Here is a 23,562-nt window from a genome sequence, read left to right on the forward strand (position 1 = left end):
ATTTTGTACCTATAAAAGGCTAGCCATACTTCTTGAAGAAACAATTAGAATTTTTTTCTTCACCCACCTCCCTACTCACCCCACCCAAAAAATGTTGAGAAAGAACAGAGAAATATTTGAGAAAGTTTATTAAAATTGCCAGATCCAAGAAATGCTGACTTTAAATATAGTTGAACTTAAGTGTTATAGCTGTTTGAGTAGAATAACACTAGTAATTGTAGCAAAAGTTTCCTCCTGTTAAATATAGGAGGAGGAATTATATATTATTTACTCAGCTGCGCTAGGTGAACATTTATTTCATATGGATTTATGTCATCAATGACTGTATCAATGTTCACATGCTGCTTGGGTAAGGAAAGCCTGTACATGTGTAGAGTATATACATAAATATGCTTATTGTGTTTGAGAAAAAATAAAAACCCTGAAACAGTCCATAGTTGGAAGTAACATCAGTCTGTGAAAAGTGAAAGGAGATGAAGAAGTTATCTCCTCATTCACAGGGTTATTGCCTTGTAGGGCATGTCAGAAGGTCTTAAATGTGTTATACATGGGACCATAAAGGTAGCCTGAAGGGCAGTGTGGGTGATGATTTTACTGCATTTCATCTTAGCGAAGATGTTGAAATTTATTTTGTCCCATATTTTAGTTAGGGAAATATGATTATGCAAATGAATATGTGCTCACTCTGGAAGGAAAAAACAATCCTTGTGATTAAATAAATTGCTACAAGCTTTGCTTTTGAAGCACAACAGTTTATCATATTCACTGGAAAGATAGGTTTGCTTATACTGTTGATATAAACAGTAACTGTCTCTTTTAAAGGTCTATTTCTGAAATCATACAAAGACAACAGGTATATGGACAAAATTAAACATGGGAGAATAGTACTTATGTTTTGGAAAAAGTATGAAAACTCTACAAGAGTTTGTTTTGGAAGACCAGTTAATGGTTCTCAGTATGTTGCCATTCAGTATTTTTTAAAAAAAGAAAGGAATTCAGCCTTGAAATGTTTTGTTTTCAGAAAAAAAAAAAGAAGCAAGTAGTTACACTTGACACAAAATTAAATAATTAAACTTTGAAAATGTCTCTGGTTTTAAGGGGAACAAAAATGTCACTTTGTTTTGTTAATATGTATGGTGTGAAGTGCACGTTGTTATCTGGGTCTCTCAAACTCAAGTTTCAGGTACTGGTATTCTCGTGTCCTGTGAGCCAAAAGTTAATCTAAATGCTTTAAATACAAAATAACCTTGTGCTTTTGCTCTTTTAACCATGCAAATTTTTTTTCTTTAAAGGTCAGTCCTATGAGATCCGGATGCTAGATAATCGGAAAGCTGGAGACATACCAGAGATCAATGGAAAACTGGTGAAGGTGAATTTAAGTTCAATAGATAGTGTTACTAACAAACCTGAGACTGTGTATTCTATGGATTTTTTTTTTTAATGCTGTCACTAGGTATTGGTCAGAATATGTGGACCAGTGATGTTTACAAATAAAAATGTATGAATATAAGTACCCAATGCACACTTGTGTGCGCTGTAGACCTAAGTATTTATGCAAAGCTTAAGGTAGTTGTCTGTGGATTTATGTATCCAGTGTCTTCTGAACCATCACATTGTCCATTTCAAGTGATTAGGAGAGGTGAGAGGAAGGTAGGGGATCATTTAGATAAAAGTGGAGGTATTGTGATCATGTTTTTGAGTGCTACAGAAAACATGTGGAGTCAACCCGTGGGTTTTGCAGTAGTGGTATATTGGAGATAGATTCATAGGAGAATGGATCTCTAATTCTGCTGCTTGTTGAACAGTTTGTTCCACAGCTGAGCCCCTTTCCTCAGTTCCAGATTTGTCTCCTTGTGCTTCAGTGGTAGTAGAAGGTACTGTTGGTGGTATTTTATAAAGGATGAAAATGAGGCAAACTGAAAAATTAACCAATTTGGAGTGCAAATTATTAAAAGAACTGATGGAGGGGTTTGGATTTTTCTTCTAAGCACCTGATGATTATTGATTTTATTGAATTCTAAAAAAAAAATCTTATTCAGGTATTAGGAAGTAAGGGGAAAACTTCAATTAAAGTCACTTTGAAAGTGGTGCTGATAAATGCACCAGAACAGTGTGCCTGTGGGAGGCTACATCTTTACCTGCCAGCTTTGGGCTGTGTAATTTATGATATTTGGCTTGCTTATATAGTCCTAGGCCTTGTTCTTATTTGTCTGTGGGATGCTTGTTTAGAGATTATTTCAGGAAGAGTTAAGCATGAGCATAAAAGTGGGATTTGAGTTCTGTAATTAAACCTTTTACATCTTGGCACGGCGACTTGCTGTAATAAAAGCATATGGACTGTTTTGCCCCCTTAGGTGCTATTTCCTTGTGGCCTTGGGTGTCTCTCTTCTGTAATTTTCTAGCTTTGTGTGTGGGTGATGAGTCATTTAGTAGGTACAATAGGGCAAAGCAGTGTAAAAGTTTAGAAAAGTCAATTTTACCATAGCAAGGTATTGTTATGCTGCATCAATGAATTTTCCATTTTGCACAATTAAATATTGGAATCTAGTATTTTACCAAAGAAATAATTTCATGGAGGTGAAGGTGGCTACAGATATTTCCAAGTTCCAAACATGCCAGTTTGAAGTGCAGAAGGAATGGTGTGTTTGTGTGTGTGCGTTTGTTTGTACACATGCACACACATTTGCTGCCCATTATCTTTGAAATAAACCCAAGGAAGTGCAATCCATCTTGAAGAGGCACTCCATTTAAAAGTTTCAGCTTCTGTTAATACAAGGAAGACTGTAGAATAATGGAAAAAATATGCAAATCTGTCTTTATTCTGTTTGTTGGGTAACAGTCAATATATACAGTATTTTTCCAGCCTCATTGTAACAAATTGCTTTATATGTGCATTCATTTAGCAGTACCAAAATTGCCCACAAAAATAGGTATTGTTAGAGAATTGCTTCTAGTCGAATAAAATTAATCATATTGTAGTTGTTCTGGATGAATATTTCATCTAGAGTAGTTGAGAAAATGTGGAACTTTTTAATTCTATTAAGTAAAATCATAGAGTTTTTGTAAATATCTTAATAGTACTAGGGAGGGAATTTTCTATTTTATTTCTTAAAATGTGCTGTACAAGTTTACAGAATTCCCAGTGAAAGAATAATCAAGTAATATTCACCACTTTTCTTAATAAATGAAATCTTTGGTGTTTGCTTTCTAAAATAATTTGGTGCTGCCAACACAGTGTTGATACTGTGCTGCCAGTGTTTCTCAGTTCACTGTATGTAATTCATAGTGACCTTTTGAGTATCCAACCAGATGTAATTCTCCCTTTCATTTTTACCACATTTTCAAGTAAGTCCTGCTGCTCAGTTCTATTTCTGTGTTCTGGAATATTTTGGGACACTGATGCTTGCCAAATTTTTTCTGTAAATAATGTAGTTTTTAGCACTGTGGCTATTTTGGGATGGTTTAGTACTTCTGTGTGTAGTGACTCTGGCTTATCACAGGCTTGTTTTCCTCTTTGTTAGAGCATTATAAGAGTTGTGTTCCACGACAGAAGGTTGCAGTACACAGAGCACCAGCAGCTAGAAGGTTGGAAGTGGAACCGCCCTGGGGACAGACTGCTCGACTTAGGTATAAGTGTTACTGTTTGTTGACACTGTATAGAATTCAATTTCCAAATTTAAATTGATCACATTCACATTGATGCTCAGGCTGATGAAAAAGGACCAGATTTCTGGATGATGCTTTATTATAGTGTGTGTTTTGAATATAAACGTTCTTACCACTTCTACATTCTTTTCAAATTTTAAGTGCTATAAAAGTAAGATGGCAATTCTGCAGCCATACACATTTAATATCCTTTCTGATTTTGATTGCTAATTGTTGCAGTGATTAGGAGAACACAGACAGCAGTAACTTTCTCTGTTAGACTGCGAAAACGATACCAACATGGTTTGTGTACTTTGTGTAACTTGATCATTTTTGGTGCATAACCTCAGGGGCAGCAGCAGGGGAGGAGAATGAAAAAGCACCCAAAACCTTGAGCACTTTACATGTTGAATCTACTAAGATTCTTTGTATCAGTCTTAAGAAACTGGTCAAGCCACCAAAGCCCACATTTTTCCATCCTACCTTGTGTATGGTGATGTAAATCTTATATTACAATTTATTTATAGTGTTTACTTGCTGTTTACTTTTCTGAAATATATGCTGCTTATTTTAATAGATATTCCAATGTCTGTTGGAGTCATTGATATCAAGACAAATCCAAGCCAACTCAATGCAGTTGAATTTTTATGGGATCCAACAAAATGTACATCTGCTTTTATTCAGGTTTGAAACTTTATTTGACTGGATGTCTGTGTTTGGTGCCTTTCAAGTCACAAACAGCAGTATACTTGAACTACAAAGCTTCTTGGTTTAGTGAGATGGCCATTAAATACCATCTTGGTGAAAAAACATGGGTTCGTACATCTATTAGAGTCCCTAGTAAGGCTTTTCTATTTAATTTGGGTTTATAGAAAAAATTTTTTAAAAAGCTTTTAAACAACTCTTTGAAGAAAGCTGTCATAGTTAAAATATTTAGTTGTATGAAGTATAACAATTAACTTACATTCCTTTCTGTAACTCTTACTACTGCTTTCAGCAGAAGCTTGGCTTAAGATTTCAAAATTAAAAGTATTGTCCTACAAGAAAAGGGTTTTAAATCAGGCACTCAAAAGATGTTTCTTACTATGTCAGTAGGCTTTCTTGTAGGAATTCTATTATTTGTGTATTTGATATGCAGAGCAAATGAGCATGCTTTCTTTGGAAATTATTTAGACTAAATGTTTATGTTCACATTGCTTACTTTTGTCTCAGACCTGATTTCATTGTAAAAAAGTATGGCTGTGAAGTTTCAGGTAGCAAAGCTTCTTCCTCTGGCTGTCAAAATAGGTTAAATTCTATATTGTCAGGAAATTAACTGTGAGCTAGATAAAGATACTTCTTTTGGTAAGAGTTTCATCATTGTTAAAATGTAGTCTTCTTGAAGAACTGTGAGATAAATTAGGGAATAGTTTTGTTTATACATTTCCTTACAAAAGATGATAACAGACTGAAAATGGAACTGATATTATGCCACTATAGTTGGGTTGTTCTACAGCTCACTTAAAATTCCATAAGGAAGCAAAATAAATTTGGAGCACTGTCCAGTGAGATTATTCCTAATTCCTTCTATTGCCCCAATTTTCTCCCTAGATACCCTTAAGGGGTCTTTATAGCTTATAAACATAGTGTTCACTCTGATGTAGCAGCTGAAGCAATTACACCCTGATTAAAAGATCTCTGGACTTTAAAAGGAGTTGGGCGTATTTGAAAATACTCTGAGGTGAGGGTGCATGACATGAAAAACTCTTCCAGTCAGTGACCTTTTATAGCTTTGCTATATTTTTTACAAGAAACTGTTTATGTGATGTAGGTAACATATAATAAAGTTCATGGCTGAAATGCTTCTGAGGGTCCTTTTTATTTGGTCATTGTTTCTTTTCAGGTACATTGTATCAGCACTGAATTTACACCTCGTAAACATGGAGGAGAGAAAGGAGTTCCTTTTAGGATTCAGGTTGACACCTTTAAACAGACGGAAAATGGAGAATATACAGATCATCTGCATTCAGCCAGTTGTCAAATCAAAGTTTTTAAGGTAACATTAGAAAACAGATCCTTAAGTCTCTAATTTTCATAAAGATATGGGAAATGGTTTCATTACTGTTTGTAATGGTTCATGTCTGAGATCAGATTTCAGTTATAAAGCCATTTCCCAGTTGTGCTTATGTTCACATAACTGTTCATTTTTAGCCCAAAGGAGCAGACAGAAAGCAGAAAACAGACAGAGAAAAGATGGAAAAGCGAACTGCACATGAAAAAGAGAAGTATCAGCCTTCATATGACACCACAGTTCTTACAGAGGTAACAATAAAATTGCATTTGCTGACTGAGGAGAATATACATAGATACAGCACATTACTGAGCTGCAGTCTTGGAAGGGTTGGGGAAGAATTATTTCTGCATAGAGATAAACTTTTTATTTGACAGACTTGTCCAGCAAGCAGCAACGTTCAGTTTTAAGATTTTGTTTAGTAAACTTGGATTTGGATACTCAATGGATGCTGTATTAAAACACACTTTAGATTAAACACTGTTTGACTGACTGTACTGAATCCTTGAGCAAGACTTGATACAGATTTCAAAATCTTGCAGCTGAAAAGCCAAAAAACCAAATCAACGAGGGGGGACTCTTAAAGTTTATTTACCAAATTTGAGCTTCAAAGTCTGTTTTTCAGAGATTACTGAATTGAAGGCCAGAGCCTCATTAGGTTTTTTATTTAAACATCAGTGAGTTCTATGCAGTTTTCTAAATATTTCAGAAGTTTTTTAAAGGCTTTTAGATCTTTCCTCACTGTATAATGAAAAGAAATTGATCCACATCTTTGGTGTTTGTCCAGATGAGGCTTGAGCCTATAATTGAAGATGCAGTTGAACATGAGCAGAAAAAGTCCAGCAAGCGGACTTTGCCAGCAGACTACGGTGATTCTCTGGCAAAGCGAGGCAGTGTAAGGGACTTCTGCTTACCTTTTGATTATGCAAGATACCTTGTGCAGTGTTAGATATAGGAGAAACTTCCATTTTGTAAAGTAAAAATACTTTGATTGCTGTGTCTTAACTTAATTCACTTCTCTGTATCTCAATTACTCCATGTTTGTTTTCAGCAAAGGAATCCTTCCTAAATCTAACACTTAAACTGTTGCAGAGGGACTGTGTAACTTGAGTCAAGAGCTTTCAGTTTATATGACTTGAAATGAAATAGCATTTTGCTTTGTTATACATGTGTAATTAGTGGAAGTAGGAACAGTTGCATTTAGTGGTTTGTTCCTATTTCTACTTATATTCAGTAGAAGTTTTCATGTACATCAGTATTTTTAAAAAGCCATGTTGTGTTACAGATGATTGTTAGTGATTATTCCTTTAGCCATCTACATACTGTGCTCCAAGCAGGTTTAATGCAGTTCAGAAGAGTCAGCTCATCTTCATGATCTGTGTTATGTTACCCTATCTGTGCACCTCAGAGGGAATCTGGCATATCCTGTGCCCTCCCTGACATATATCCCGTGCAGTCATCCTGCCAAGGGTTAGCATTTTAGATTTCTTAAATGTTATTCCTTAAGGAGGAACAATTCTGCATCTTTCATTTGGCAAGTTGATAAGGTGACTGTGGAAGGCCATGGTTTGACTGTTCTTTGAACACAATACTGTGCTGAAACTCTTTACCAATAGTGCTTAAGCAGGATTTGGCTGGTATTTATGATCTGTGAAAGTGATGTGTAAAGTTTTACATTTTGGTTATAAAATACTTCAGTATATGCTTCTTGTTGTTTATAACCCATGTAGCTGGATGGGAAGGAACAAGCAATATTAGTCAGATGGGTTCTTTGGAGGATATTTGGATTTTCTGTTTTGTGCACCCAAAACTATTGTACGCACTGAGCTGTCTGAATTTACCTTCTAATGTTCTTGGCTGTTGGGTTTTTTTGGTTTTTGTTCTTTCTTTTAAGGTGCACCTTTATGATTCTTTGGCAGTGCATTCTTTTACTTGTTCCAGCTGGCCCTGGAGGAGAGGCAGGAGAAAACAGACTTTTATCACTTTTGCTTATAAAGCATCTTCTGAAGCTTGTCCTTGGAGGGATTTCTGTGTTTTTCTCATGCAGTTACAAATATTTCATTGAATGATTGTTGCTTATAGGAAGAATAACAGAGAAAGGTATTTTTAAACAGATTAAGACAAATCCATTGTCCAGAGCCAGACAAACTGTAGCTAAATCCTAACTAGAAGTTGTCTAACCTTTCTTTAATAATATCTTGGAATACTAAGATTCTATGAATTACCTTAATTCTACATTTCCTTAATTGTAGTGAAGAAGAGCTTAGATAGAACAGTACTGGACTTCTGTTGTCTTACCCAAAGTACACAAAGGATAATGACCCCCAGGCTGTTTTGAATAGGAGCTATGTACAGCTTCTCAGTTCTCTTAATAGTGCAGTTCACTATTCCTGTTTCTCATTTGCCTGTAATAAAATGCTGCCTTGAGATAATTTGGTCAGTTTGTTGAGACCATTTTGAATTTTATCCACACTGGATGAAATCTTTTCAGCATCACTAATTTGCTATTGTTTGCAGATTTCAACACATGCTAATTCCATCATTACAATGTTTTTTATCATTAGCAAAATTATTAGAAATCACCAAGCCCATAAAAAATGCCAAGAAACAGTATTTTTTCTGTATTCCTAGAAAAGCCTTGGTTATTGCTATGCACTCAGTACTGGTTTTAGAAGGTGAATGTAAAAGGTGAATGTTTCCTTGATGTAGAAAAGGAGTATCTGATCTACATCTTGAAGGCCAATCACTGACCTTTTTCTTTTGTCACCAGACATGCTTATTTTTGTGGGCCCTGTAGATATGGACAGGGATGATAAATGTTTCTAGTTAAAGCAGTTCTGTCCTTGCAAATCTGTCTTCCTAAATGTGGCCATCAGAAGCTTTGGCTGTTTCCAGACTTCCTCAGACGTGCAGATCAAGTGTTCTGTATTGTGCAGTGCTGTTGTCACAGAGGTGCTGAGACACAAGAAGTGAAGACTATGTTGAAGTATGACATAGACACTGTTTCACATGTTATGTGTTTCTATATGATGGATCTTTTTATTTCTCATTTCCTGTACGAACTGTAGCTCTATTACAGAAAAAAACCAAACTGGAATTGCTTGGAATGTATTTTTACTAGATGCAGTCAAGACTTAGTCAGTGCTGCTTACTAGTTGCCCAGAAATAGTACTCGGTTAGCTTTTTTGAATTTTGAAATTAATGTTGATCCTGTCTATAATTCTTTGATTTTAAAGCTGTGAATTCTTATCTTCCTGCTACACCTAACCTAACCTTTCATTAATTGCTTTTTGCATCTCATTTTGTATTTTGGCTTTTTTTTTTATTTCACCCCTCTAAGATTCTAGTGTTCGATTTGTTAGAAATTACAATTTTTTGCTGCTTTTTTTTTCCTCCTATGTGATTATTTCCAGCACAGTCACAATTGGATTTGGACAGATTGATTTCTTACTGTGCTTCCTTCAGAAAACATTGAATCTGTTTTCTTTCGAATTTAATTCTTATAGCTTTCTAACATAATGTGAGGAATTTGGTGGAGCTTCCTTTGAGTGTTCGTTCTGCTCTTCTGTCCTTTCAAAGAACCAGAGGGTTTTTTCCTAGCTACCATCACCCATCTTTCCCTTATCACTTATTTTCATAAGAATGCCATCCAGATAAGCTTTTCCATTACTTCTCTGAATTCACTGGATGTATCAAACTTCAGTGCATTCACTGCAGGTCTGCAGTGTTTCTCTCAGTGTTGTCCAAACAGGACACAGCTAGACTGCTCGTTAGACTCTTCACACTATGGAGCATTAACTTCTTCTGTAGGTATAAAAGGCTACAAATTTAACCTTGCCTTCTGGACCTCAGAGTGGATGTTTATGTACATGTTACCTTCATTCTGGGGCCACTTTATGAAGGAGGCACTTTGTTTTCCTCTCTCTTTGTATGTAAAAGTTAGTTCTTATCTAATGAAAAAGAAAACTGTGGGGATTTTTTTTCCTCTTTCTCCTGTTTTGAATTTATAAAAGCAGGAAGATTTGTGTTTTAGTAGTTAGGCCTTTGCCCTTCTTTCTGTCTGCAGTATTTTGGTTGATTTTCATAGTACTGTGTTTTATATGTCACAAGCTTGAATATATAAAATACAAATTGATTAAACTTGGTCAAATGGTAATTTTTTTGCAGATAGAGTTGATTATAGAGCACCTGGAAGTTAAAAGACTTCCACGTATAGACCTTGAAATAAACTGGAATGTTAAATAGTAGAAATGAAAGATTGCTCCATACCGTGTATAAGAAAATTGATGCTTTATTCTCTAAGGGGTGCTGTGTGTCCAAGTAGAAGTCTAAATTGGAGAGCAAATTAGACTTACTGTATTTTGGTTTTGTATTTTGTTTTCATGTTTATTTGGTCTTTGAATATAGTATAAAGTTCTTTGTCAAGGTTCAGCTTTACTCTCTTGTAAGGCATGAATTTGGGCAGATTCCAGTATATTTGAGGTAGGAAGGGATAGTACATTAAACCATGGCTTAGAATAACTTGAGATTTTGCAATTTCTCTGCAATTAGGAATGTTCCGAGTTTAAATCCTAAATGACTGATAAGTCATACTTAGAAAGATCTTTTAAATTTCTTTTTAACTCAGTAAAGCTTCATTCATGGCCTTTACAGAAGGCGGTTAGACATCTGAAACCAGAATAGTTTTTTCCTGAATTAATGCCCATTTGGAAATAAGACATAGTTTCTGCAGTATAGTGCGATCAGGAGTATTGTATCAGTGTGCTAGTAATGGAGAGCATTTAGTCTTGAGACCTCAAATACATGATCTTGGTAAATTCATCAGTATATATTAATTGCTTTTTAGAGGTAAGACACAGTGCCAACCTTCTTTCTGTTCTGTGATGGCGCTTTACAGGGTTGAATGCTTCCTTGTGACAGGGTGACATTTTCTCCTAGGTTTGTGTTACTGGTCAGGGACTTCTGTATTAGTATCATTAACTTCCTGAATGTCCTTTGGTTAACTCAGTTTTGGCTTAGGAATGTAAGAAATATCCTGATGGATCAGTCCACAAGGACAAAGTCATGATCCGTCCCTGACAGTGACAATAGCAGATGCTTTTTCAGGGAAGCAGGGCTGCTTTCTGTGATCCATTCCACTTGTAGCCCTCACCCCCTCAATCCAGAATCATCATGCTGGATGTTAGAAAACAAAACACATCCTTGCTTAGTCTTTGTAGTGTTAATGGATTTGGGTCTGCCAGGCATTTGCTTAATCCAGTTTGTGAAGTGCAGGACATTTGTGCATGAGAGTGATTCCAAAAGCATAATCAGTTCAGGCTGCTTGCTAGAAGACTTTCTTGTTCCTTGAACCTTTCAGAATTAAGTATCTCGGTGCTCAAATGCTCCTTTTCCCCTCCCCAACCTGTAAGACACAAACAAGGCGAGCAGAGGCAATAGATGTGTTGCAATAGTATTACTTACTATTTATTTTTTGGTTTTAACCAGCCTATTGAGTCTCAGTGGATAGTTAGTGGTGCTTTTGCTGGAATAGGAGACAAGGCAGGAAACCATGTTTATGGGAGAAGAAAGGCTACTTGCTTTGGGTTGGGATTTTTTTTTTTCTGAATACTTCAGACTAAATGTTTTCTGCATACTGCAAATGTGCTTCTTCCTGGATTTAAACCCAGAGCTTCGTTGTGATGAAGTTCAGCTGGGATTGAAGGACAGAAACACCGGCTGCAGTAGCTACCTTGGGAATGGCTCAAAAGGTGTTCTCTGGCACCAGTGCATTCTTCTCTGCCCCTGAATGTAAATATATGGTGGCTAGAATCTTGTATTGGAACGGTTGCCAAGGATGTGGAACTTGCATCTTGGCTTAAACATCTTGGCTTAAAATTTAGGAGGAGAATGTCACAAAATTAAAGAATTTTAATTGCACTTTTAAAATATTTCAGAAGAACAAGGTTAATGTTACTATGTTGCGCTTTTATTTTAAAATTACAGCTTTGTACCACATATTTAGGGAATGAAGGCTACTGTAAACTACCTGATGTAACATCTTTAAGGTTAACATTAAATCAGCCTGAGAAGAGAGACAACAGGTGGGAATGAATGTATAGATTTGGAGGAGGAATGTGTCACCCTACCAGGTTATAGAGGAGCATGTGTGGGGACACTGTAGCCCAAAGGGTGGCTTTGACCATGTAATCAGACTGTGGACTCTGTGGTGAACAAAAATGCTAAATCTCAGACAGATAAAGCAAGTTCCTAAGTTTTAAGCTATTTGCATGCAAGACAAATTTATTTTAATTCCATGTGCCATTCTGGGGAACTTGCCATCTGATGCTGAGAAGTGAAGAATGGGGTCCAGCACAGAAATGGTTATCTCTCTTACAGAGGGTGGCAGCTGGTATTGCCCTTATTTACTGTTTCCCCCAGATAAAGGAAAGATTTTTCAACACAAAATTGTTGAAACAACTTTCTGTTGGTATTAAGTCACAGTTGTTCCCCTCCACCCTGTTCTACAAGGCTGTGATATAAATCTGGAAATTTCTTACAAGGTATTTAGCTGGTACATGATAAGTATGTCAGAAATCTTTGTTGTCTGAACAGACATTGTCTTAGCTTACCTGATCATGGGCTGCTTGCTTGTTTTAATCATGTATTTGAACATATCAAAAATTTTGTTTGTTGTTTTTCTTTAAAATACTGGATTTTTAGTACTGTTGGAAGCACTAAAAGGTAGCCTTGTTTCGAAAAGCTTTATCACAGTGATTTCAAAAAACTACTGACAAAATTAGATGGCTTATCATATACTTGTGATGACTTAATATACATTAAATATATCCACAAGGTGCAGTCTAGCTTCATAGCTTCACTTAATATTATGGTACACTTTTTGTTGTGGGGCAGTTTAAACAGCCCTTTCATCCTGTTCAGGATAAAAGACTTTTTTCCAGCAGGTGGCTGTGGGGGTTGGTTGGTTTTGGCTTAAATTGAATAATCTGTACATTTTTTTAAAGAGAAGACAGTATAAATAGAAGTCTTCATAAAAGAACAAGATAAACAGAGCTGATTTTTACCTGGAATATCTGCATGTAATGTGTGGGATAGAGTGAGTCTTTATTTGGAAGTGCAGATCAGAATAGTCTGTGGATAAACCCCTGGCTTTAAATGAGAGAGGTGTACAATCAGAGTAAAAAAGGTTTTGTCAGGAGAAACTTAAGTTTTAATTCTTTATCTTCAGTGCTCACCATGGCCAGATACTCCTACAACATTTGTGAACAACAGTCCTACTCCTGCTCCAACTTTCACCTCTGCTCAGCACAACACCTACAGTGTCCCAGACAGGTAGGTTTCTCTTCTGTATCCCCATTAAAGGCAACATTTTAATCAGGCTTATTCAGAACACATTCTGACTAAATTCAACTGTGTTCTGTTTCCACTGGGGAACTGGGAGATTTTTTGACCTATATATTCATTTTAGAGTATGACATTTGCATCACATGGTTCAGTTATAAGGTGACTACTTCTGCCTCACCATCCTTCTTCCTTACTATACATTTTTTAAAAGAATTTCTTGTCCTTTGTTATATAGCCAATACTTTACCTTTTCACTATTGTAATGTAGTCCTTGTCTATGGAAACTATTTTTAGCTTTCTTCAGTAAGAACAGTCTTTATTTCCATCATACACAGTTAGTATAATTTGCAAGAAAAAGGTCCAACAAATATCTTCAAAAACTTTTCAACAAAAATTGCATTGGTGAAAGCATTTTGTTTTGAGGTGTTAATTAAACTACTGTAACCAAACCTGCAGTTCATCCAAAAGTTATTGGCAGTGGTGTGGTCTGATCCATATACTGTGGAATGGTCTTTCTCTTAGGTTTAACAAGTTGCAATCTTTTAATTCTTTCAACTGTGATATTTATTGTTTTGGAAATTTCAAGTTAATTTTCAACAAAGGTTAAATATTTTGGTTTATAGAATTTTAGTAATACTTGGTTTTATTTTTTAATCTGTAGCAATTCTTCCTCCCCAAATCATCAAGGAGATGGAACCTCTCAAGGGTCAGGAGATGTGAGTGTTTGCTTTCTGGTACTGATCAAAAGTGTATTTCTATAGCTGTGTCAGAATATTTGATTTACACTTGATGTTATAAGAAAGTGTTGAATTGAGGGAGATATTTTTTAATTTCTTGGATTTTGTTTGGGTTTTTTAGTATCCAAATTATTGTATCCAATCTTCTTTCTTACAGCAGCTTCATCCTTCAGCCACAATCCAGGAAACTCAGCAATGGTTGCTCAAGAATAGATTCTCTGCCTATACAAGGCTTTTTTCAAATTTCTCAGGTATCTGTAGTTTACTTTTCGTTCTTTGTGTTACTGAGCAGGTTTTTTGTGGGAAAAGAGTTCTTTAAGAACATTATGGTATACATATTTATGCGTATTTATTTACTAGTTTGCTGGTTAAAGAGCAGTGCAGTTTCCACTGTATGTGTGAACACAAGACATGGCAGTAGATGAACTGTGTGGGGCTGTGTTTTGGTGTTTGCTTCCTCAGTATTCCTTGGAATTGTGCAAAGGGTGATATGACACAGTACTCACTATAAGTAAATTCATTTTGCTTTGGTGACACTTGATGGGGACAGTGTTGTGAATGATGCCAACTCTGCCTCTTGGCTTAGCTCATGCTTCTGTCAGAATTTCTTTGTACCAGGCTTTTTCTCTGAGAAGGTTTATTATTCTGCTGCTGGTTAGTTTTTGACCTGTGCTTCTTGTATGAGTGTTGCTCAGCTTTCTTCATAAACTGTAGTACCAAATTTCTGATAAAGACTCTTGGAAAACTTTTCTTCTTTTTAATTATTATTTTTTGAAAAGTCAAATACTAGCTAGCTGGTGCTTTTTTTTTTTTTAAGCTATTAAGAAAAAAATAAAATTCAGATATGCTACACCGCTAGGTGTAGCATATCTGAATTTTATTATGCTACCTCAGGTCTGGGGCTTTTTTTTACTATAGTGTTTAAGGGCTTTGATCAGTTATTTTTTTGCTGGCTTTTATTTGTGCATTCCTGGATAGTCTGTGGAGTATTTTCATGCATAAAGACTAATTTTTCCTGTTTTCCCACTCATCTATTACAATGACTGATATTTCAGAGTGTTGTTTTCTTCTCTGACACTCATGCTGCTTCTCAAAAAATCTGTCCTCCCATTTTTGGCTTCAGCAGCACCTTCTATACTCGAGTGCATTGTTGTAACTTAAGTGCACTGAGGAAGTGATGGATGGGTAGTTGAGTGTCTGGGGTAATTCACTGCGTGACAAAACATGGAATATTTTTGCTCTGTATTTTGATTGTGTACAAAATACACTACCCTGGGGTGCCAGCAAAAATCACTGTTTCTCTAGAACAGTCATCTTTCTCCACAGAAATAGAGTGCCTTGCAGAGTTGTACTATTTCAAAGCTGTAAACAGCATAAACTGTAACTCACCACCTTTGGAAAACAGGTTGATTTATTTGGCACTCCCTAGAGCCTGGTCTGATGTCTACTTATTCCTGTGTCCCAAATTCTGTTTTTGTCATGGTGAAGTTTGGCACTCACGGTTTAAATGAACATACCATTTATTTTAGAAAGAATTTATGTGCTGCAGTAATCTTCATTAAATCCTCATGTGTTTGTCCAGGTGCTGATTTATTAAAGCTGACAAGAGAAGATCTGGTACAAATCTGTGGTCCAGCCGATGGAATTCGGCTGTATAATGCACTGAAATCCAGGTGATGTGCTGACTGTGAGGCTGAGTGGGTTTAGATGGGGGATTCTGGAACTGGGAGATTTGGGAAGTTAGTGTCAGGATGGGCCTTGGTGCCTGTGTGATCTGCCTCAGCAGCTGGCAGCAATGTGTTTAAAACTCTCCTCCTGTGCACACCTCCAGGGCACGCCCAGGTGGGCTGTAAGGCTGCACCAGTGCAGTTGGGCCCTGCCAGTGTCTTGGACATGGATGAATTTATTGCCAAGGCTCAAAACTGGTCATTTGGGAAGCTAAGAACAACCAGTGAGGCCTTTTGAGGTTACAGGTGTTGAGTGCTATCACAGGCAGCACCCCAGGGTATGTCTAATTCTGTCTGAAATGGGTGTTTGGTACTATAGGCCCTCCTGGAAGAATTGCTGTTGTTACTCAGTAGTCGTGTTACAGGAGTCCAACAAGCAGCATCCATAGGAGCTCTGAATGGATTGAAACTTTGTTTAAATTCAGCAGCATCTGAGACCACTTACTTAAGTAGAGATTAATTTAATTTTTTTGGGCTCGGTGATAAAAGCCATATCAAGTGTACTGTTATCAAAACAAACCTACAGTTGTGGCATATCAGCCCCTGTATTTGCAGAGCACGTAGCTTTTGAGTGACATGTGATTTCCTTGGCTTGCAGGTCCGTGAGGCCCCGTTTAACAATCTATGTGTGCCAGGAGCCCTTACGGAGCATCCAACTGGAACGCCAGGACACGGGCAGCGGAGACAGCAACGGTGCAATATACGGTACAGCAGGCAGTGAAACTGGATGGGTGGGGAAGGGAAAACAACGGGGAAGGGGCTGACTTGCTGCTCTTGCTGTACAAAACATCCCTGGGAAGTTGTATCACAGCAGAATTGCTGCTTTAGCAGCACAGAGCAAACGGAAGCTGAAACCTCTTGAGGTTAAACCATTGAGCGTTTTCAGTCCACTGCTAGAACTGACTGTAGTTACATGGTCATGAATGAAGGAGCTCTGGAATCAGTGCATGTTGTTACAGACAAGGCATCAGCCATATAAATGCAGGTGCATGTAAAAGCTTCTTGCAAATAAAACAATTCTTTCCCATTTTCTGTTAGATTTTGCTGTAATTTTCTGTGCAACTGAACTAAAACTGTAGAGCCTGGACAAGGAAAAACAGCCAAGTAGTGAATGTGCTCTTGATTTTAGTATGATTTCCTTGACAACTGTTGATTCAACACAGATGGAAATGTAACTGTTTATTCGTAAATCCATGTCACTCTTACAATTAAGAGAATGAAGCTATTTAAAATTATTCTTTACTTGCTCTTGGCTTTGAAAGACCTTTCTCCCCAGCGAAAATCTCCACAGGCTAATTCAATAGTGCTTGTGGATTTTCCTTTCAAGAATTGAGGTGGAGGAGGATTTGTAAATAAAATACTGCTGCTTGTCAAATACATGTTTTCTCTCACGGTATCTTCAGCCAGAAGAACGTGCAAACTTGGAGCAGCCAGGGGTTTCTTGCACTGATATCGAACTGTAAATACAGCTTCAAACTGAACAGCTGCTTTGTCTTACTGTTCTCTTTGCTGTGTTCCATTTAGCTCTGAGGTCATCTGTAGAAAGTTAATTCAGACAGTTGCAAAAGGCTTTGTTTACCAAAAAACCCAAATCTACATCTGTATTTAAAGCAGCAGCACAGGCACATAAGTGGGTTGTAGGTATTACCTGATTTTGACACTGCCCACAGTGTCTGCCAAAACCATCTTTAGGTGACTCTCTAAAGATCCATTTTTAAGACTGTTTGACTTGATTGTGCCTTTTTGTGCAGGATACAGGAAAAAATGTGGAAGGTGCTTTCAGTCTCAGAGCAAATAGAAGCCTCCCCCATTAGGGTTGTGTTTATGACTTTTCCCTGAAAGAAGAGTTAGTGCAGTTCATGCTTTTAATGAGAAGAGGGAGAAAGTAATCTTAAAGTTTTAGGTTTTAAAAATTTTGGAAGTATAAAGTGAACAAATTCAGATATTTTTCATATAGCTACTGTTATCCATTAGTACCATGCTTATGTAAATTATTTTCTTTTTGTAGTTTATCATGCAATCTACTTAGAGGAGATGGCAGCCTCAGAAGTCACACGCAAGCTTGCTTTGGCATTTAATATTCCTTTGCATCAGATCAACCAAGTTTACAGACAGGGTCCCACAGGCATCCACATTCTTGTTAGTGATCAGGTAATTGAATTTTTTTTGGCATTTCATTTGTGACTGGGAGTGGAGGGGTTTTCTTATGCTTGCTCATTTATTACTGGTTTTTCTGTTAGATAAAGCAATCCTAGTGTTTGCTGGCATTTAGAGTATTTTTTTCTTTACAATAAAATGAACAGAAGGATTCTTTAAATGTGACTTTTCCTCTGCTTGACTAAACTGGAACTATGAGAAGACAGAGGCAGCTGGTTTGTATAGTTCTGACAAGCTGCAGCAGTTATTTAGTACATATCTATTTTGAGCACACCCAAAGACAGAGAGCATTTAAATACTGTTGAACTCTGGTTGTTTAAGTGTCTGCTCCACAGAGTTCCAAAACCATGGCCAGCAGTAATAGGCTCCCAGCTGATTGTCACAAGAGTAAAGAGCAGTATTTCGATAGTAATGGATTTTAATTTGGTATATGCCTGTCACTTGCTGAACAAAACCAAAAATATGTGACTGCTCACAAAAGGCTGTGTTTAATACCAGGGTTGTTGAGAGTTGTTTTTGTTTTGTGTTTTGGTCATACTCAGGTTTTGAAACTTTTTTTTTTGTAGATGGTTCAAAACTTTCAAGATGAGAGTTGTTTCTTATTCACCACAATAAAAGGTATGTTGTCTTTTTTGACAGTCTAAAACTTAATCATTTATTCCAGCAAGGAGCTTTCTTTAAAAATTATATAAGTTTTGCATATACAGTGGCAGAAGGTATTCAGAATTCTTCCTCTCCTAGCCAGATTTCAGCCTCTGTGTAGCATCTCAGGCTCTTCTCTGAGCTTTCAGTTCAAAACCAGTGCAGGATTTGGTAACAAATCTTAGGTAAAATTCAGTCAGCCATCACTGGATAGGGATGCTGCTAATAGTTGTTGAGAATGGTGAAATTTCAAAATAGGTTAAAAAAAAATCAAAAATCCTGGCAGTAGTACTTCTGAAGTTCAGAAACTGAATCTTAACTGAGTCCTGAGAGTCAGCAGAACTGAGCATAACATTCTGTTATTTCTCTGCTAGTCAATAGTCATCTTCATTCAATAGGCTGTTGTTGACTCCCACTCTTCCACAGAACTCCAATTTATTTCTGGTACAAGGTGCCAGCAAATGGCTCTAATCAGTGGACAAGTGTGACCCTGTGCAAACTTTACCTACAGAAACTGTCTCTCTTTGAAGATTTGAAGTTACAAATCATTAATCATAACATTTCTGTTTAGCACAAGTAGGAAACCTCTAAGTTTTTGTTGTAGATGAGTTTATTTTCAAAACCAAGTCCATACTAGGGTGTTTTAGTGCACTGGCTTGTATTTCTGTGATTCTGTTCAAGAAAGACAAACAGACATTTCCTTTGGGTTTTTTTTCAGCTGAAAATGGAGAAGGCTTCCATATAATTCTGAAGTGACATCACACACTTGCTAGATTGATACTCCAACGCAGAATGAAGTCCTGCCTAAAGACTGAAGATCATCCAAAACCTTAGGATCTAACTTCACTGTATAAGATGTTTCATATTGAAAACACAAAATGACCTTTCTAATGAGCTGTTTGATAGGTGAACTTTCTTATCACTGCCATAGCTAAGTGTCCTCATGAGAGGTATAATGCCATGACAGCTTCTGTACAGGCATGGAAGACAATGTAAGCAAAGGTGCTTGCCCTTCACTGAAATAAGGCAAACTATGGCCAGTAGATACAGTTTATAGAAGCGAAGCACTGCTGCTTTTCTATTATCTGTATCCAGTTGGAGATGAATGTAAACTTATTTTGGGGCATTTACCTTTCTGTGCCAGTTTGTCTATTACGTGCTTGTACCTTACGCTGGTTTTATTTTTTGATGTTAGCAGAGCACATGCTAATCTGTGTGGAGATGAGTAGTTAAGGTGATAGTGATCAGGTTGTCAGGTCTTTGAGAGTAAAGCTGTCAAAACAGCTTCCCGTGTAAATTGTGTATAAGAGTGTATGTAAGAAGTGTAAATGCCAGAACAGGGCTTTTAAGAAGCCCTAGACAGATGCAATATATGCATGCAGCAAACTGCATTATCAGTAGTACCTTATTGGAGGGATTAATATAAATCCTATGGGGTACCAAGTAATTGTGTTTTGCTTTAATGAATTTAATGGAAAAGAATTGCCTATGCATCCTTTATGTTTAGTTTCCTAGGTTCTCTGCAGAGCACTGCTGCAGTTTTAACTCTTTGCTTGTAAAATTGTGGGTTTAAAAATACTGGCAGTGAGAAGTGGGGTTTTCAGTGGAATTATGCAGATGAGGGAAGATGACCCACTGGCACCACAGGGCTGTCATAGCTTTCAGCAGCATCAAATAAATTGCTTGAGAAACACTAAATACCTGTACACTCTGTAAGTTTCCTTCCCAGCAGGTAAATGCCCTGCTGGAGCTCCTATTCTGGACAAATCTCTTCTTCCCTTTTCAGTTGACCTTCCTGCACCCTCCATCCATCCATCCATCCATCCATACTGTACACCTGTTACAGTGCCTCTTCCACATGACCAAATAGTTACTTTTCTCTGAAACAGGCAATGTGCTTTCTTGGCATTTTGGATGTGTCTTGTAAAGTCATGGCACAGCATTTCCTAGGCGAACATTAAGTTTCAATTGGTCAGGTACTTAGAAGGGAGTATTTCCAGAGGTATTAAGCAACAGTTTCAGAGCTGTTATTCTGTGCCTTTGGAAAGTTCCAACTTGATCTCTGGCTTAAAAGCTTGGGAATAGTTTGCTTTTTATGCTGCGGTGTTCCATGTAAACTGATACTACAGCATGTAAAAAAGCAAGTTTGACTTTTTCATTTCCCCTTCCATAACTGGCTCAAGTGCTTAGCAGAAAAGCTTCTGAAAGCTGTAGCATTTTCAAAATTTAAATTCATCAAACCTAGAGTTTTTTTCCTATTTTTGGTTGGGTTTTTTTTTCTGCACTGAAAGTAAAATTTTATGTACTTAAACATTTCTGCCTATAAGTTGTTCATCTTTGGGTATTGTTTGGTCCTAGTATTTTCCTGAACTGACACTTGTGTCTTTTTAGCTCACACCATAATTCAAATCCAGATGTTTTATAAAAGTGGAAAAATCCTTGATTGGAAAGTATCCAAATATCTGATTTTAAAGAATATTGAAAGTTGTACAGTAGTTTGTCCAGCTCACTTGAAATTGGAAGTAAATTATGGCACCAGCAAATGGCTTTTGTTTTTTAATAAGATGTACACATTTCAATTTAAGTATAATAAATGTTTTTAAATAATTTTGTAAATGTGCTTTTCTTTCTGTTTACTTCTTTTTTTTTCCCACACCCACATTAGAGACAGTCCCTTGTTAAGATTTAGATTAATTGCCCGACCTGCCCTAGCAAGAATTGTAGGTCAGGGTAAGGAAGGGAAGTAAACCAGCCCTGCAGTATATCCTGCATTCACATGGATCTTCTGCTTCTAGTAGAAATCTTGCTTAGATTTGAAATAATTCCAACAAATTCAAGTTTGACATCAGCTGATTGTTTATTTAAGTGTCCTATATCAGAGTAGGTTCCATTTGTTTTTGTACATCTTCAATGCAATAGACTTACAAGGTTCATTATGGTCTTAGAAAAAAAAAATGAGCCAACAAAAGGCAACACATATTGACATATTGGTACCAATGGCTGCCCTGGTACAGCTGAGAATAAAATCTAGTTAAAACTCTCATTAGACCAGCAGTGTCTGAATGGAACTCTTAAGTATGATTGTAACAGCACTCCACCACTGTGCAAAAGAAGCCCAGATTGGCTTACTTGGTACTAGTAAAGAAATCCATGTACTGTAATCTAAGGTGTAATTTAACCCCAAAGCTGAGGTCTTAATTTACTGTCCCCTCCTCCTCCTTGTGTGAGTCCACACAGCCCAGCCATTGCTGGCCACAGAAGTTCATGTTCACACTCACTCCTTTTTAGAATTTGTTTAAAATTTGCAGGGGGGGAATGGCAGTACTGTCCAGTAGTAGCTTTTCCAACTGCTTTTTAATTTTCAGTAAACACAGGCCCTGAACTCTTAAAACACACACACAGTCAAACTTACACAAAAAAAGCTTTCTGAATTGTCAAGTAATTTCTCTCAGATAATTAAATTGCTTAATATAAAAAGTTTATCTAATTGTCTAGCACTGAAAAACTAAGGATGAAAGCATGGCCTTAAGAGTTAATACATAGATTTTTATCATCATTATTATTATCATTCAGAAGCTGACAGCTTCTTAACCAAATGTGAAGATTTTGGCTTTCTACCTTTGAAAACCACAGGTTTGGTATGGTTCAACTCCTGCCTACAGACTGATGAGCCCATATGCTTGTCCCTAAAATGGGTGGGCCAAACTGAATTCCTTGCTCCATCCTGTCTTCTGTAGCTGCACCTGTTTACCATCCATCTGTAGAAAAGCACGGGTGCTACACCCCTTCCTCCTGGAAGCGCTGCATCCTTTCCTTCTACCCCGAGGGACGCGGGGATGGTGTCAGCACAAGCACCATGGGTGGCTGTGGCAGCAGCTGCAGTAGAGAGCACAGGCTCTACCACAGTGGATTTCTCACCCCCACTCAAGGCCGATGGTGTCGGGCAGAACGTGCGTTGGCCACGGGCAAGCTTTGTACCAGCAGAGTTCAACTGAATCAAGTCCAAAAACTTGGGAAGTATTTCTAGTTCTATGGGTATCTGGAGGTACTACCTTACCTTTTGACATTACCTATTATGTCCTGTTACATAATTAAATATGAAGCTGAATCATGAAAAAGAACAAGCTGCTGTTTTACTGTAAGAGCTTATGATTGCTTTGCATTTTTTGGTCAACATCTGCTAAAGCTGATTTGTCTTCAAAACCTGATACTTGATCTGTGGTGTTATTACAGAACAGCAGGCACAGTTCCTTGGTGTGGCAGCCTCGCGCCCCACGTTACAGCGGAACCTCACACCGAGTAGTGCTGACAAATGCAAATCAACTTCCAAGTTTTGTGTATTTCCACCAAGTAGCTGCTACGCTGCAATGCCCACATGTCTGACACGGTACCGCAGTTCTCATGCCAACAGAAGGAAGAAGTTACTAATACAAACCAAAGCATCACCAACTTAGTCCACAGCTGCACATTAGTTAAGATTTTTACCTGGAAAAAAAAAAAAGCTTTTCTTGTCACAAAACTGGATGACCAAACACCACCATTAGGACTTGTCAGGAAACCAACTCCTTCTGCTGACTCGCCATCCCATTCTTCAACAACAACATTTTCTGTGTGGCTGCACTCACTGTCAGAGGATAATACAGCATCTGCAGAGGCGCTGTCCGCTCCCTCCGACCGACGGAGGGGGAGTTACTGGAGCAAAGTAAGCATGAACTTTCACGTGAGGTAGGTGAGCCTGTGGGTGAAAAGGCTGCATTATAATGGGAGAGAAAACAGAAGAGAAAAGAGAAGCAGCACACCTCAACTGTTGTGCCAGCAAGTGCTATCTCATTAAAGTTAGCTATGAAGAAAGCGTCTACACAGTGGATATAAGCCGAGCTGTCTTCTCCTCACATGGAATTCCTCTTGACCCATCCAGTAAGGCACACCAGTGTCTGGGCACTCAACTTGCACAGGGCTCCCTCTGGTTCCCCAACAAAGCACTGATGAGCCCAGACAGCTCCACATCAGGAGAGGCACATGCTTCACTGCAAGGGCAAGAGGGGTGGACCCTGGCTACTGAGGGACAGCTTCTCTGGACCTTGTCTCCCGTATTTCTGCGGCTGTTGCCATCCTGGAAAGCAGGATGGCATAAAGTTGTGCTTCTGCCTTCAATTTGAGTCTCTGTCAGGGATGATCTTTCCAGTTGCAAAAGTGTTTGGATGCAAATTTGGGATACAAAGCTGCAGACAAGTTTAACTTCAAGGCTAAAATGCTGCCT

General features: G+C 37.6%; 2 protein-coding genes and 1 long non-coding RNA gene across 7 annotated transcripts in view; 1 reads left to right on the top strand and 2 right to left on the bottom strand.

Annotated features, from left to right (window-relative positions):
• Positions 1–20,918, top strand: part of UBP1 (upstream binding protein 1) — a 34,507-nt gene extending 13,589 nt beyond the window's left edge. The window contains exons 3-16 of one of the 3 annotated variants that reach the window (XM_064419338.1): positions 1,293–1,369; positions 3,522–3,627; positions 4,223–4,329; positions 5,528–5,680; positions 5,836–5,946; positions 6,483–6,590; positions 12,924–13,027; positions 13,701–13,755; positions 13,937–14,027; positions 15,359–15,449; positions 16,102–16,208; positions 17,512–17,654; positions 18,227–18,278; positions 19,021–20,918. In XM_064419338.1, coding sequence (XP_064275408.1) covers positions 1,293–1,369; positions 3,522–3,627; positions 4,223–4,329; positions 5,528–5,680; positions 5,836–5,946; positions 6,483–6,590; positions 12,924–13,027; positions 13,701–13,755; positions 13,937–14,027; positions 15,359–15,449; positions 16,102–16,208; positions 17,512–17,654; positions 18,227–18,278; positions 19,021–19,058 — 1,343 coding nt within the window. In that variant the 3' untranslated portion in view covers positions 19,059–20,918. Of the gene's footprint in view, positions 1–1,292; positions 1,370–3,521; positions 3,628–4,222; positions 4,330–5,527; positions 5,681–5,835; positions 5,947–6,482; positions 6,591–12,923; positions 13,028–13,700; positions 13,756–13,933; positions 14,028–15,358; positions 15,450–16,101; positions 16,209–17,511; positions 17,655–18,226; positions 18,279–19,020 lie in introns of all 3 variants that reach the window. The other 2 variants (XM_064419337.1, XM_064419339.1) reach the window with 2 other exon arrangements.
• LOC135300092 (uncharacterized) lies at positions 5,842–8,618 on the bottom strand. The gene is made up of 3 exons (XR_010361976.1): positions 8,447–8,618; positions 7,537–7,642; positions 5,842–6,237 (listed from the first exon to the last, which is right to left on the bottom strand). It is a non-coding gene; the product is annotated as an uncharacterized LOC135300092 (long non-coding RNA).
• Positions 20,919–21,134: 216 nt separating the features above from the next.
• FBXL2 (F-box and leucine rich repeat protein 2) overlaps positions 21,135–23,562 on the bottom strand; it is a 50,802-nt gene continuing 48,374 nt past the window's right edge. For all 3 annotated transcript variants that reach the window (XM_064419343.1, XM_064419341.1, XM_064419346.1), the window contains one exon: positions 21,135–23,037. In XM_064419343.1, the coding sequence (XP_064275413.1) occupies positions 22,930–23,037 (108 nt within the window). In that variant the 3' untranslated portion in view covers positions 21,135–22,929. The remainder of the gene's footprint in view (positions 23,038–23,562) is intronic.

Source organism: Passer domesticus, chromosome 1 (genome assembly GCF_036417665.1).
Source record: "Passer domesticus isolate bPasDom1 chromosome 1, bPasDom1.hap1, whole genome shotgun sequence".
NCBI lineage: Eukaryota > Metazoa > Chordata > Aves > Passeriformes > Passeridae > Passer > Passer domesticus.